The sequence below is a fragment of the Chelonoidis abingdonii genome, chromosome 17 (assembly GCF_003597395.2).
Source record: "Chelonoidis abingdonii isolate Lonesome George chromosome 17, CheloAbing_2.0, whole genome shotgun sequence".
Taxonomy (NCBI): Eukaryota; Metazoa; Chordata; order Testudines; family Testudinidae; genus Chelonoidis; species Chelonoidis abingdonii.
Genome location: NC_133785.1, coordinates 41303741 through 41319731, shown reverse-complemented (window position 1 = coordinate 41319731; position 15991 = coordinate 41303741). Strand labels below are relative to the sequence as shown.

Below are 15991 nucleotides of genomic sequence, written 5' to 3'. Positions count from 1 at the left end.
AACACCCAAGAGGGTCATGCTGGATTCTGGGGTCCCAAAAAATGGCCGGGGAGAGGCAGTAGCAGCCAGTTAGGGTAAAGTTTGTTCTGTCCATCCATAGGCCCCGCTGGTAGCTCTTTCTCTGCCCTGATAAACAGTGCTCAAGAAGGGGTGGCAGTCTCATGCTGTTAACTGGGACCAAGCAGAAGTACACTGAGATTTCCACTAGGAACATTCCTCCCCTTTCTAGAGTCTTCCAGCTCATCAATACGCTGATCTGTGACTTCCCCAGGAGCCCAGCTCTTCTAACATGACGAGTCCTGTTCATACTGGCTCCAGCCCTGGCTGCCTTGTGGAGACGGTTGTGTGTAATGGGCTGAGTTGGACTCTTGTTCCCTTGGACAATTGGAATATACAGGCTCCCACACAAGAGCGTGGCGTGGGGTGATCCTAGGCTGGACTCTGCAGCGGTAAATACTGGAGCCAGGAGCACAGAGGAGAACATCAGTAATAAGGCTGAAGGGATCAAGTCAGCTGTGTGCAGACAGCTGGAACCTCTCTCGGCCAGCAGCTCCAGCACAGGGTAGAGATGTGCTTCCCTTGATACAGAAGCAGCTTGGATTTCCTCTCCACTCCTGTGTCCCCGAACGCCGGCTGTAAGCTCATGGCTGGGTGACCCTAGGGAAAGGGGTGCAGTTGGCAGGGCAGCAGTTGATCTAGTCCTCTGGATCCAGTCACACTGCTCCAGCTCCCACTTCCCCGCTGAATCCGGCCATCCCTTGGTCCATACACAGCCTGCTCCAGCTCCCACTTCCCCGCTGAATCCAGCCACGCCTTGGTCCATACACAGCCTTCCGTCCTTCTCCAGGGATTGAGCTGATCACTCCTGGGCGAGCTGGGGGCATGGTCCAAATACACCCTCCTAATTAGAGACTGACATGGCTGGGGCCTTCCCCTTGTCCTGAATTCCATGAATGGTGTCCGCATGTCCTATTGCTCGGGAGAGGAAGGGATTGCATTGCCCCACTCAGCATTGCTGGTGCCTTCTCTCTGGCTACATGAATCCAGGTCACATCCGGTCACAGAGGGTCTATAACAATCTCCAGCTGAAGTTCTGCCTGGGGATGGGGGGAACATACGTTTGAATGCAAAATGGTCAATATTATTATTTTCTCTATAGTGTGTTTCATCAGTCGATCTCAAAGTGCTTCCCACTCATCAGTGTATTTATCCCTACACCGCCCTGTGAGATGGGAGAACATGACTCGCCCCATTGTATAAAGGGGGCCTGAGGCACAGAGAAGCTAGATGACTTGTCCCCGATCTCCCATGGCCCAGGCTGACACTCTACCTACTGACCTGTCCATCCAGCATCACTGCTGGAGGGAGAGGGGAGCAAGGAGGAAGCCTTTTCCCTTGGCCCCTTACAAACAGTGTTCAGCAGCCAGACACTTGGCTGGAGTGTCCTCACAGGAGTGGCTGGCGTCCACTGGCTGACCCTGCTGCCAGAAATGCTCTTGTCTCTACAGCTGGAGGCTGGTTCCTGGGGAAGGTCTAAACTGAGGAAACAACTGCACTTGACTATCTGATCCTCTGGCCATGTGGTCATGGCAACAAAACACGTAGCCACGCAGCAGCAGCAGGGGAGAAATGGACTGTTCCTAGTGGGCCAACAGCACTTCAAGCAGCTAATCTCAGTTGTTCCAGGTGCAGCCAGAATGGAGAGCAGAGTAATGCCGACAGATGTGTAGTGGAGGAAGAGGAAGGGCACCAGGATGACCCTTTAGGTGTTTCCGCTGGGGCATCCTTGAAGGAAATGTTGCATATGTTACACTTGGCCAGTGTGTGGGCTTCTCCAGGGGCTGGAGTTTCTGTCATACTAATAATGTGATTAGTGGCCCCATGACCCAGTCCAAAGGCATAGTCAGATGTCAGGTCTCTGGTTGACAGAAAACCACTTCCCACCACACCTGTGCATAGGTTGTGTCCCAAACTTGCCAGGCATTTGCAGAACAGGGCATGACAGTCTCTCCAGCTGACTCCTTGTGCCCGTGTGGACTGAGTTGTAGACACAGTGCCCTGGAGCTCATGTTTCACACTACTGCTGGGAGTAGTAGCCGGTGAAGCTGCAGAAAAATGCACTGTGTCTGTGTTGGGGCATTGACTCGCGAGCACACACCTCATGACGCTGTATTAGCAAACGGGACAAACGTTGCTCGTGCTTTCGTTAAGTCTATTAACCAACCCTGGTGTGCTGTGTTCTGTTAAGAGGCAAGGAATCCAGCCTGGGGTCTTCTGGTGGCTGTGTGAATCACAGGAAATCCTAGCTCTTTAGATGCTGCTACAGCCAGTCCAGTAAAGTGCTCTGACTGCAAAGAGCAGCACCCCAATGGATAAGGCTACTCAGTGGGATCCGCGGATGCCATAGTTGGTGACCATAATGTATTCTCTTCATCCCCCACTAGAAAAAATTTTCTCACAGTTGCTTTGAGGTGCTTGGTAGCTAGAGGTTTTACCATGTCTGTGCTGGGCATCCGTCATTCTCTATGTCCTAAAGAAAAACCAGGCCCAAAGCTTGCCAGGACCAGGACTGAAACACCTGACTGCAGAAGGAAATGAGGAGTCTTTCCAGAACTGAAGCTCTAATTATGCTACAAATTGAACGAATACTGTGGCGAAGAGTATGACATTGCCAAGATCCTGACTGAGGTCCCAAAAGACTGGAGAAGGGCTAATGTTGTGCCCATCTTTAAAAAGGGGGAAAGGAGGAGCCAGGAAACTAGAGACCAGTCAGCCTGACTTCGATACCTGGGAAGCTACTAGAGCCATGTATAAAACATTTCATTTGCGAATACCTGGAGGATGGAGGGGTGATCACTAGCAGCCAGCATGGATTTACCTAGAACAAATCCTGCCAAACCAGCTTGATTTCCTTCTTTGACAGGGTAACTGGTTTGGTGAATAGGAGGAATGCGGTGGACATAATATACCTGGCCTTTAGCAAGGTTTTTGACACAGTTCCACCTGACATTCTGATAAGCAAGCTGGAGAAAAGCAAGCTCGACAGAACTACCATTAAGTGGATGCATAATTAGTTAAACAACCGCAAACAAAGAGTATCTACTAATGGAATGATGTCGAGTTGGTGAGTGGGGTTCTGCAGGGATCTGTTCTGGGTCCGGTGTTGTTTAACATCTTTATTAATGACCTGGGTGTAGAAATAGAGAGCAGACTGATCAAGTTTGTAGATGACACAAAACTGGGCGGTGGGGGGGAGGGTTGCCAACACTTTGGAGGATGGAGCTAAAATTCAAAGGGATCCTGGTAAGTTGGAGAACTGGACTATAAACAACAAAATGAAATTTTACAAAGACAAATGTAAGGTGCTACACTTAGGGAAGAAAAAACAAATGCACAAATACAGAATGGGGGGAAACTGGCTTGGCAGCAGCACTGCTGAAAAGCACCTGGGTGTTGTGGTGTATCAAAGCCTCTGCATAAGTCAGCAATGCGATGCTGTTGCAAAAAAAGCAAATGCAATTTTAGGTTGCATGAACAGAAGCATAGCATGCAAGTCACGGGAGATGATAGTATCGTTCTATTCAGCTCTGGTTAGATCTCAGCTGGAGTAGTGGTGTCCAGCTTTGGTCACCAGTGTATAGAAAGGATGTACAGAAATTGGAAAGGATCCAGAGGCAAGCGACAAAGATGATCAAAAGGAAGGAACGCAGCCGTACAAGCAAAGGCTGAAGGAACTGGGTATGGTTAGTTTGGAAAAGAGGAAATTAAGGGGGAGGGGATCTTATAGTGGTCTTCAGATACTTGAAAGGCTGCCACAAAAAAAGATGGAGAAAAGTTATTCTCTTTTGCCACCAAGGGCAGGACAAGAAGCAACGGGTTCAAACCATAGCATAGCAGCTTTAGATTAAAGCGCAGAAAAAAACTCCTAACTATAAGAACAGTAGGACAATGGAACAGAGGTCGTGGAAGCTCCTTCACTGGAGGTTTTCCAGAGGAGGCTGGATAGCCACCTGTCTTGGTTTAACATAACAAATCTTGCACCTTGGCAGGGTGTTAGACTAGATGACCCTTGCAATCCCTGCTTACCTGTAGTTCTGTAATTGGCATGTGGCTTATGCTGCAAGGGAATTGTGCTCATACAGTATAGTGCTCCAGGATGCTACAGCATTAAGAAGACTGGTAAATAGGTGCCTGAGATTTATCCAATATTGTAAATGCCACTAGCTGCCAAGTGCCACTTACCAGCTGTTTCTGTCTGAGGGCTGGAAGGGACTGCAAGAAACCTGCCTGTCCTGCCTCTGGAATCAGTGCTCTAGTCCAGTTTGTGATCGTTTTAGCCTTCTAAAGAGCATTAATACTTTGCAGCTGAATTTGGTGATGCTTGCACTAGTGTAAGGGAGTAGGGAAATGCAGCATCTTCTCCACACGGTTTATAACAACATGGACAAATGGCATGTGAAGAATGGGAGAAAAGGGGTGAGATGCAACCAAGGGGCCAGGCTGGCTGACCTGAGTCTTCTCACACTTTGTAGAAGAGGAACTAGTCTTGGCTGCTCCTGTGCTGAAAGCCTTGACTCCCTCCGTGCAGGAGGCAGTCCGCATGCTCAGAAAGCCAGAGAGTGTCTGTGGGAAAAGGTGCTGCATGGGGAGCCATGACCTAATTAAATGGAACCATTTTAGGGTAGCAGTTGCTAGGGAGCCAGCAGACTTAATGGTCCTGCTGCACTTGCATAAAGGGACAGCTGTGCCACTCCCCTTTATATTCTGCCCATCTTGTCTCACTAGCCTGTCTCTTGTTTCTGAGGGATTTTCCTCCCACTCGGGGGGTCTGAGGTTCATTTTCATCCTAGCGTCCCCTCTCTGCCATCAGATGTTTGTGAGAAGGGCGCAACTCTGATGCAGATCCCGCTGTGACAGCATATAGTTGTGTACACCCCCTGCAGACACCTTCGTTCTTAAACTAGCTAATCTGTTGCCCTCTTTGGACCTGAATCGCTGGTGTGCATGCCACCCAGTCTCCCCTCCCCTGCTCTGTGGGGTTCACCTCTGTCGCGCCTGCATATCGCCATCCCCCTGGTGCCTGTGATTTGGATATGCTCCGCCCTAGAGTTGTAGCTCTTGTCCCTTTCCCAAGTGCTCTAGGGATTATTTCAGTTCTTTGACATAGTTAATGTGGGGCTAGTGGAAACCTGAATGGAATATTAAAATAGACGTGGGCTGCTGTATCCCCACTTTCAACTTACTTAAAAACGAGTCTTGGTTCAATGAGTCTGCCCCAGCAGGGAGACTCAGAATCCAGGAATCTTGCTACAGAATTTAGGTCCATTATTTATGCGCTAGGTACTGTATCAGGTGACTCCTATTGAACTAAAATCTGTCTGGGATACTAGTTCCTTCCATCTGCCACCACCTCTCTTTAGTATGCTTTACTAGGAAAGAATGGATTCAGTTACAGGGTAGGAGGATGTTTGTAAAGCTCCTAGGTGGAACATGGAGGCCCAGGAAGCTGAGGTAGTTGGGAAGTAGACTGGGGTAAGAGGAGTTTCCAAAAGTTCAACTTCAGTCATTCCACCAAAAATCAAAAGGCCAATGTGGGATTTCCAGGGCCCTCGTGAGCTACAGCCATGAAACTTGCTGCACCAGGGCATTATGGGTGCTGATTATAACTGGGAATAAACACTTGAAAGTTTGAAAAGTCCTGTTTCTATCCTCGGTCACCAAAAGGTTAGTCTGGCAACTTACAAAAATTGTATAGCTGTCTTCCAAAAAATGGCCATGTGTGGTTGGGGAAAAAAGATATGCAGCTGTCACCAACTTTAACTGATTGTAGCCAAGAAAACTCTTGGAGAAGAATGGCTGCTCAGGCATTGGTGCTGATGGTCAGGCTTACTCACAGGGCATGTTTGATGAAATAGAAATGTTCTTAATGTTTTCTCTGAATACTTGTGTGGGTGCCTCAGTTTCCTCTATGCATTTCTTAAGGATCTAGGTGATGGGATAAGGGGGTGTGATTGTTGCAGAACCCTATAGGGCCAGTGTGATGGTGTCTGCACAGAGAGTGGCCGACACCCTGTCTCCTGGCAACTGGTGGCCTGAGCCCCTCCCCTGCAAAGTGCCAACTGAAGGTGTTGGAGAACAAAGGAATCAGATGGCTTCCTGGCCCGGGAAGGAGACAAAGGCCAGAGAAGGGGCTGGAGGGAGTTTCAGCTTTGAGCTGGCTGGGAAAACACAGTGGGGGAGGCCCAGAACCGGGATCTGGGCTCCTCACCCCGCAAGATGGACCTGACTGAGGGGTCCTGTTCTCTGTACCTACAAGCTCTGTTTTGGACTGTTTCTGTCGTCTAATAAACCTGCTGTTACCGGCTGGCTGAGAGTCCCTGTGGATCGCAGGAAGTGGGGTTGCAGGGCCTGGACTCCCCCATGCTTCATGACAGCATGTTGCTCTGCTTGTTTTATTATCCACATCCCTTTGATAAGGAAGGGAATTGGAGAGCAATTGTAACAGAAGTATCCGGAGTATCCCGACCAACCGCTGCTGACAGCCAAACACACTTGTGCAGTGTCTGCGTCGAAGGAATATCCTAATTCCATTTGCCTATTGTAGATGGAACCTCACCCTCAACCCTGATTGCGGTGTGCAGGGCTGGCTTTCTGACTTGGAGCTTCTGGAGTGGCTAGGATCTGCTCTACAAGAGGAGAAATTGGCATCTGGAGCTGCACACTACCTGGCTTCAAAACCAAGTGTTAAGGCCACTGCCCTGACAATTCTTGGGGCTCCGAACCACTGTTTCTGTTTCAGCAGAACCATAATTGGAGGCTTCCTGTCTGTCCTCTATGCCAGTTCTATTTCAATGTCTTTACTGTTCTGAACTCCCCGTTTCCTGGACAGAGCTTTTGTGTGGCAGCACAGTAATAGCCACGTGAAATGGGAATGAGCTTCTCCCTTCTGGTAAATCTGGTAAATTCTGGAGGATACAGCAAGAGTTGAGGGTGCAGCTACTCTGGGGCAGTGGGACAGGCAGGAGGACCTTAAGGAGACTCCGCACCATTGATCCAGTTCAAATAGTATTTATCTCCCCTTTGCCCTTGGAGTTGATGCTTTGTGCTTTCTTTTGGCTTTTTCCTCTTTGGCCTGCAATGCGGCCTTTTAAGAACTCCCCAATACAAGGGTTTTAGGCACATCCTTGCACCATATGAATGCCTTTGGTCCTCACAAGACTAAACCTAAAAGAGCAAATTGCTCCTTGGTGCAAGGGTTTCTGGACTTTCGAGTTCACAGCCATGAGGAGTCTGGCCCGGATTCGTCCTTGTCCATGTCATGGGTGGGCTTGGAGAATCCAGACACGTCAGCCCCATTTTCCCCAGCAGCCTCCAAAGTCCTTGTTGCTGTCGTTCCACTCCAGGCTTGTCCCTTCCGTTAGTCCTGGCTGGTGCTGAAGGTGGCACTACTGGCTGTAACCACAACAGCTGCTGTGTAGTTAGCTCCTCACTGCCTAGAGGCTTCAAAGAAGAGGGCTGAAAAACCTGCCTTACAGGGAGACTTCAAAGCTCTACCTAGTCAGCTTACCAAAGAGAGGATCTGAGGTGACCTGATCACTCTGCAAGTGCCTACGTGGGGACAAGGTGTCTAATACTAGAGGGCTCTTCAGGCTAGCAGACAAAAGCACAAGATGCAATGGCAGGAAGTTGAAGCTAACCAAATTTGGGTTCAAAATAAGAGGCAAATTTTTAAGGGGGGGGGGTGATTAACCATTGTCCTAACTTCAGGTGTGACTCCAGATTTGAATCTGTTTCCCCCCAGGGCAGGCTGTCCAATCTCATTGTGGTTCTGCAGAGGCTGTAAAACAAATGATTTTGGTAGAAGACAGTTCTTTACAGTCGCCCCTTTTTCTAGAGCACTGGCACATTCCTGTCTGCCTTCAAGCAGTCTCTCTTCTTCCCTCTGCCTCCAAAACCTTGGTGTGCCATTAGTCTCACTGCCCGGACTTCTCCTGCAGCTGGGATCATCTCACCTTGACATGAACCTGGCCTCACCTAGTGACACCAGCAGAGCACTCCTCTGTGTGTCCCCTGGTAATGGCTCTGCTGCTCTCCCCTGCCTTATTGACCTCACACTCAGAATCCATCCTGGCTCCTTGCCCTCCGTTCTTCTCTCACTAGCTGGTGTGTCTCATCCCTCTGCACCCTGGCTTCTTCTCAAACTCAGCCCCTCCAGAATAGATCTCCTCACCTGTCTGCCCAGCCCTTTCTCCTGGCTTCTCTTGTCTGGCTCTATTGGCAACTCACAATCCTTCCCATAATCCTGCGGTCATTTCACGTGTCCCCTCTCCCCACAGCCAATTGTTAAGTCCTCTTGCTGCTTTGTCGAGCTCTATTTCACCTTTCCGCCTGCCTGCCTGCCTGCAATGCACCATAGCTACTGTCACCTTCCTAGGTCTGGCCTCCCTGCCTCTGATTGCCCCTTATGCCCTCCAAAGGGACAGCTGGTGTCCCCTTCCTCACCTCTTCTTTGAATTCCCATTGCTACAGCCTTGTCCTCACCAGACGCCAGTCCTCACCTGCAGTTCCACCCTCATTTCCCTGCTCCCCCTTGCTTCCTATGTTCTTCCCAATCCTTTCCCCTCTTCTGGCTATCAGCATTGTACTGTCCTCATCTGCCCAGCGTCCCCTCTTCCTTCAGATCGCTGCTCCTTTCTCTCACAAAGATCTAAGGGGGGAGGCGGGGAGCACCTCTGAACTGTGGCTCTGGGTATAAGGAGCTCCGTGCGCTGGGGCGTGGGATGTCCTTGTTACTGGTCTGCAAAGCACCATGCAAGTGTAGCCTTGGGGGAGCAAACTGGTTTCTTAACATTTGTCCCCTAAACCTTGTGCTTCAGCGACGCCCACCTGCCACAGCAGGGAAGCAAACGTCACTTGGGCTCAGCCCTCCAAACCTGGCTTCTGCGCTTCCACCTGGGACATGAAGCGTTCCAGCGCTCATTGGAGCGGGCTCTGCTTTTACCACCAACAGCTCTTACTGCTTGGGTTCGTGCCTCTTTCCTGGGAACCAGGAGATCCTTCTTCCAACCTTGAAATAGCATCATCATTCTCTGGGGAGGGGGTTTTATCTGCTGGGACAGGAGTCTTCGCCAGGGGGCGAGCAGCAGAATCCCTGGAAGACCAATGAACTGGAGAGTCTGGGGACAGGGCTCTACATCTCAGCACAGGCACCCAGGTAAAAGGCATGTGCTAAGCTTTAACAGCCAACCCCCCTTCTGGGAGAGGCCTGTGCTATTTCTGATCCATGTTAAGAATCCAGAGGTTGTCGCATTGAGAACCAATCGAGTGTCTCTTATGTAGGTGTCATGGCCTTTTACAGCTGGAGACATCCTATTCTCTGTATGTACTGGTGACCTCTAAGACTCTGGATGGCTACTGCTGGTCAGAGGCACATGTCAGCCCTTGGCAATGCCAGCAGCTGCCCGAGCTCCAGGCTGTGATGGCGTGCTAATAGCCCCAGGTTTTTCTTCAATTCTTTCTTAGGTTGCTACTGTAAAATCAGCAAGTAAACAGCAATGCTGGCTTGCTCCCCAGCTCCTCATCATCATGCTGTCACACTCAGAACCACCTTTCAGATTGCTGAGAGCTCTGCGTCATGGGCCATGTGCCTACACTGCCATGTTGCAGGGTCCAATGACTTTAGGCAGTCCCAGATGTCTGCTTGTGGAGCTTGTCAGAGGAACTCCCCAAGTCCACTCATGTTTCTCTTCCTGGTAGGGGGCTGCATGCATTGAGCACATCCTCTTCTCTGGGCTCCTTTTCCTGTCCTGGGGGCCTTTGGCCTAACTGCCTGCTACTGCAGCATCCTGCTCCTAATGAGTGAATACAAAGCGTCTTCATAGGTCTTCAGTTCTGTGCTCGCTGGGCACACCAGGCGCAGGTGTGGCTGCTCTGCCTTCTCCCCCAAGATCAGGGTTCCCGCAGAGACTTGCATTCCACTGAGTGCAGAAGCAGGGCTCTCGAGGACTCCCCCAAACTGTCTCCGGTACATGAAGGCACCAGACAAGCCACATTCTTATTCTCAAAGTCCCCACAGTTGCATTTAGATGTTAACAGCTGAAGTGGGCTGTGGAGGGATCCTCTTTGCGGAGCAGTGTCCATGGTTCTGGGGGCAGGACGTGCTGGTGGGTTTCCCTGTTCCTGCGTGATCCTCTGTTTCTTGGCTTTGCTCTACCAAGTCACAAATGAATCTACTGCTTTCTCAGTCACAACCAGCTTGGCTTCTCCTTTTGCTTTTGGAAGAAAGGTTTGCCTTGTGCTATGTGCCAGTACCACTTGTCATCGCACCCTTACCTCCAGCATCACAACGTGCTGGCACAGATGTTGGCAGTCAACCCCACTGTGCCCACTGGCACAGAAGTTTTGCAGAAAAGCCTGTGATTGCATGACTTCACTGACTGCCCCATGTCCCCTCTCTCTTTCTGACCCAGATCAGTGGACCATTCCCTGCCTGGATCCTCCGTTTCTACAGACTTTGGCAGCTGGCAGATGGTAACAGGGTGTGGCAGTATTCAGGAGCATGCAATCCTGAGCACAGACGCCGCTCTCCCTGGCAGCTTCCTGGATGAGCTCCCTAACAGTTGCCTGTAAGTGTTCTGAGCAGAGAGGATGCCTCCCTGTGCATAACAGTTGGCTGGCTAGTGAAACTGGGACAAGCCAGAGAGCTGCATTAGCCTCAAGAATAATTAGGGCTACTGAAGTCTGCCCTACTTGAACGCTTATCAAAAGTGCATTCTGCCACTGAGCACTCTTTGAGTTAAGCCATAGCGTACGCACTACCTGGCTTGCTGAGTGCTAGGTGAACTGTGCCCAGCCTTGAGGCAGGGGAAGGAATCCCGGGCTCTTCACTGGAGCCATTGCACTCTTTGGGCACAAGTTCAGAGAGAGGTTGCAGTTCTGCCATGTGGGGGAATGGGAGGAGTGAGTCAGGCCTGTTTCTTTCCCTGAATCCCACGTAGCCTCTCTGGGTCTGTCCACACAGCAAAGAAGAACCCAGCTGACTTGGACTCGCAGGGCTGTTCCATTGCTATGTTGATTTCTGGGCTCCAGCCCGAGCCTGGAAATCTACACAGCAGTGAAACAGCTCCACAGCCTGAGTTGGCTGGCCTAGGCTAGCCATGGGTTTTTCTTTACTCCTTTATCTCTCCCATGTTTTAGAATCACCAAACTGGAAGGGACCTCAAGAGGTCATCTAGTCCAGTCCCCTGCACTCAAGGATTCCAGACCCTCCAAAATTGAGCTGCTGCTTTTTTCCCCCCACCCTCAGCTTGTCCACTTGCTCATGCATGGTTCAATGCAACCCATGGTATCAAATAAACACTGACATTTGCTTCATAGAACTGTTGTGATGCAAACACTTTGCTCCACAAACAGAAAGTTACTTGTGAGGGAACTTCAAAGACATTAAATGCATTTTAATTGCAACTAAAAAAATGTAGGCTGGTGCCTCTACCCTCTGAACTGTCAAGCTAGTGATTGCAAAGTGGTGGATTCAGTCAGTGCGCTGCACTCTGCCCTAATCTTATTGCAAACAACTGCACTGCTCTCTCCTAGCATCCTTTTAACGTACTGTGAGTGAGGGCTTCAGGAAGCCTCATAAAATGGGGTGAGGTGGAGGGTCGGAGACCTGGAAAACATGTTTCTTTTGAGACAAACTGTCCGTGCAACCAGCCATATTTGATTAAATATGACCATCTGTCCTGCAGGCCAGAACCATAGCAGCAGCTTCTGTACCTTCCTGCACTGCTGCAAACCCTAAACTAACAGCCAGAAACCCTGGGAGGGATGCTGGGCACGACCTCAGAAAGGCCTCTTCTAATGTAAGCTTCAGCCACACAAGGTGGTGACAGGTCCTCCTTTGCCAGAAGCACTCTGTGCAGCTCTGAGATGTGATTGACAGCCAGGAAGGGGTGGGAGGACACATCTTGAAGGACATAGTGTCAATGAATAACCAGTTTAATCCATGTCCTTTGGTGGGTGGCTGCTGCAGGTTTCTTACCCAATAGGTAATGTGTCAATTCCCCCCGGCTCGGGTAGCTTCAGTGTCCAGAAACAGCTGGTACTAACAATGTGGGATTGCAGCTGAGGCTCACTCTGAAGCCTAGGTGGGTCTGGCCTCGAGCTAGCGCAGTCTCCTGGAAGTGTTGTCTCTGGTTTGGCATTTCAGTGTGAAGAGTCACTAGCTCCACAGCTGTGACTTGTGGGTCCTGGCAGGGTCCTGCTGCAGTGGACACGTGTGCACCTGGAATCTGGAGCATGTGACGTGCTCAGAGTGTAACTTCTGGGCCCAGCCAGACCGAGGGCAATAGACAAGGGAGAATTGCTCATTTCCTCAGATTTGTATAATCGATTAACCACTGCTAGCCCCAAAATATTCACAACTGAGACCGTGGCTCTGATGTCCACCTGCCTTGGCTTTCCATGGCTTTCAGACCTGTACCCTACTTAAGCTCCACATGCTGGGGCTAGACCGGCCATCGGGAATGGTCTGCCTGTGGGTCAAGTGGGGTAATCCAGGGGACTTCTCCAAGCCTGATCTGGGGTTCAGGTCCTTACTTCTCTGCTGAGTAGCAGCCTTTGTTGATAACAGTTGCAGCTGTCTCCTAGTTCAGGATGCAAACCCGTTTCCATTGTAATTCCCTCTGGGTATGCAGCTTGCACCTAATAGACAGCTTTCCCAGGCTTGCTGTCTGCTGACAGGACATTTTCCACAGAGTCGTTATGCAGAATCTCTTGTGGGCCTCTACCAAAAAGGCTCCAGTTTGGCGTTTTGGCCTGGACGTAGTCTTGTCTCATGCACTGCATCCTCTTGCCCCCTTCGCTGGGGTTTAAACGTCCCGTGAAGCTTTAACACCTCCGCAGTATCCAAGCCTACCATCTATATGATGGCAGAACTGGTGGACTGGCTGAAATCCTGTCTCAGATCTTTGACTGCTCATCAGTGGATGTATGCATGACTTAGTCTGCAGTACTAACAACCATTAGTTGACCTCTCTCTGTTGAAGGAAACCAGGCCACCTCTTTTTCCTTCAAATATAAACAGGGAATCTAAATATGAAGCACTACAGTAAAGCTGTGCAGGTAAGCAGTTGAAAGTTGGGAAGTAAATACGTGGCAAGTCCAGATTCACAGCCAAAGATGTGCTCTTGTTTCTATGCTGCATGAAACAGTCTGATTATCTGAACACTAGGAGATTTTTTTATTTCTCATATAAATATGTAATTCTTTTTTTGAATTTTAACAAGTTGCCTTAATAGCCTGAGCCAGGGAATTCCACAGACTAAAGTATTTCCTCTGTCTCTGTTAAATGTGTTACCTCCCCAGCGTGCCCTTCTCCTTGGCTTTTAGGAAAGTAACTAGCGGCCTAGATGGCTGCCTCAGTATCACTTGGTGTTTTTAAGCCTCCCACCAGATCTCCCCTCTTGCTGCTGTTTCTGGACAAATGTTGTTGGCTGTGGATAGTTAACGCTTCCACTCACTAACTGTGCCAAGGGAGAGCCGGCCAGGCGCTAATGAGATGAAAGGGAAATCTCTGGGGGAAGGTTTGTGTTCTGCCCTTGGCATGACCTTTGAGGAATGTCGTCTTCTCTCTGGGAGCCACGCTCTGTGTTCATTGGTGGAGACACAGCAATGACTGCTTCAGTCCTAAACCCTACAACAGCTGCCTTTGAACTGTAATCACTGTCAGCTAGAATATCACCTTATCTTCTGTCTCCTCCCCTGCCCTGAAGCTGTACCTAGAGCAGCTGGAGAGGAGAGCAGGTCCCAGGGGAACAAGACCCTGCACTAGGAGAGTGACGCAGACGCAGTCTAGGCTTGCAGCGGAACAGATGTGCAAACTCTCTTCACTCTAGTGACTGTAGCTGGAACCCTTGGAGCTTTCACCCCCCCACCCATCCCCCATAATCCAGCCTAGCTTGTCCCATGCGCAGAGCCGGCTGTATGAGGACGGGGTGAAAGGGGCAGAAGAAAGTGGGGAATACTCAAAGCTCCCTAAATGCTATCACTATAATCGTCGGTCAAGAAGAATCCCAATGCACCCAATTGCAACTCCCTACCAAGGAAGTGAAGTGTAGTAGTATCCACTTAAACTGCATGTGGGACCCACTTAGGTTGGAATTTGGCTAGGATCCAGGGTAAAATCTGACCTGTGAACTCAGAAATGAAGTGTACCATTTGCCACACAAACGGTTTCTAAGGGCTTTGCAGACGGGGGCAGGCGAAGCAAAAAGTGAGGTATTGGCAAGGGACAATGGAGCTGCAGCAAGGCTCTGCCAGATGGCAGGAGCTGCCCGTCCAGTTCTTGGCCCATCAGCTGCAAAGCCGACTGCTGAGGCCAGTGTGGACTGAGGGAGACAGCTCATGCTGCTGTCTGCTGGGAGGTCTGGGACTGTTGTAAAACCGAGGGATGGGATGGAGAGGGTTTGGGTCGGGAGGGAAGCAGAGAGAAGGGCTGGTTCTGCTGCCTTCATAGGGGGAGAAAGCAGATCCGCACACTGAGGCCCAGCTGCTGGAGAGTTGGGGCTTGGAACCCTGAGACGAGGCTGGCATGGGGCCAGGCCACCAGCCAGGATCCCCTACTCTAGCACCAGCTGCCAGGGACTGGTTAGTAACAGGTTCTACCTGGGAGAACCTTTCTGCTGCCAACTCCCTGGCTTGGAGCCAGCTGGCGTTAGCTGGCAGGAGGTCGCAGCCAGACTCCATGGGGGGCTGTGGTGTTCCTGCCTTGGTAGGGGAAGGGCTGATGTCCACCTCCTGTGGGGTACAGCTGGGGCTAGCTGGCTCCAGCGATGGCTGCTGCTGACCCCTCCCCCTTCTGTCTTGCAGACTGGTGCCAGTGGCAGGCCGCGAGTCCCGGCTGGAGGAGGTGCGCTCTGCTTTCCTAGCCACCTACAGCAGCACCATTGGCCTGAAGGCTGTGCCATCCAGCCCCTCTGGAGCCCTTGGGGGCCTGCTGGAGCAGTTTGCACGGGGCGTTGGACTGAGAGGAAGCAGTAGCACCCTCTGAACATGTTGCACACCTTGGACTGGCTCCTATGTGTGTCCAGCAGCTGAAGGAACCTAAAAGCCATGCGAGTGCCAGAGCTGCCCCTTGGGCCTGTCCTGCAGCTGGGGCCTGGCCCAGAGCCAGCAGGGGCTCCTCCCCCATGCTAGCCCTAACTGGCTGTGATCTTTTCAGTAAAGGCATCTGCACCACTGCCTTTGCCCTGCCTCTTGTTTCAGGCCAGGGCAGCATGGGGGGGGGAATGGCCTAGGTGGTCAGAGTAGGATCAGAGCCAGGTGGCTGCTGGCAGACACTCTTTGCCTGTCTGCTTTGGCCAGCTTGGCCACTAGGCTGAGCTTCTGCAGGAGCCTGGCCGCAGGGCTGTGTGCCATGGAGCATATGGACATGGGCAGGGCTGCAGATGGGGGGAGCCCTGACATGATCTGGCTGGCACTGGGGGGAGGGGGGCATCCCATGCAATGCCACTCACAGACCTTGGGCCTGGCTGCCCCTCCATCCTCCCAGCAGGGCTGGGGTTTTGCTCCTACCCCCCAAGGCCTGGGCCTGCCCCTCCCCTTGTGCCTGGGCGGGGGTCCTGGCCCTATGCCCCCTCCATGGGACCCAGCGCAGAGCTGCCGGTGCCCGGGGCGGGGGCGTTGGGGGCAGCCCTGCCCGGGCCGAGGTGGGATCCTGGGGGGCGCCTGGGACTCAGGGCTCGGCTGGCCCCTCGACGGAGCTTTAACTAGGGCCGGGCGGGGCCAAGTGCCGGGTCCGGGCCCCTGGGCGGGTTCCGGGGCGGGGTCGGGGGCGGGCAGGCGCTGCAGCGGGCGAGCGGAGCGGACGGAGCGGGGGAGGGCGCCGAGGGAGGCTCAGGTTCGGCATCGGTCGATCGGCGCACAGGAACACTGACCGGCGTCGACTGTGCCCTATGGGCCGCCGCGCCTTCCTTAGCGCGGCGCGCCCGGAGCG

The 15991-nt window shown here is 51.7% G+C and overlaps 1 protein-coding gene across 3 annotated transcripts in view; it reads left to right on the top strand.

The window, feature by feature from the left end:
- The window catches only part of MTMR14 (myotubularin related protein 14), a 60250-nt gene extending 45015 nt beyond the window's left edge, over nt 1-15235 (top strand). For 2 of the 3 annotated variants that reach the window (XM_032798937.2, XM_032798935.2), the window contains 2 exons: nt 10470-10625; nt 14866-15235. In XM_032798937.2, coding sequence (XP_032654828.1) covers nt 10470-10625; nt 14866-15046 — 337 coding nt within the window. In that variant the 3' untranslated portion in view covers nt 15047-15235. The remainder of the gene's footprint in view (nt 1-10469; nt 10626-14865) is intronic. The other variant, XM_032798936.2, reaches the window with a different exon arrangement.
- The last annotated feature ends 756 nt before the right edge of the window (nt 15236-15991 follow it).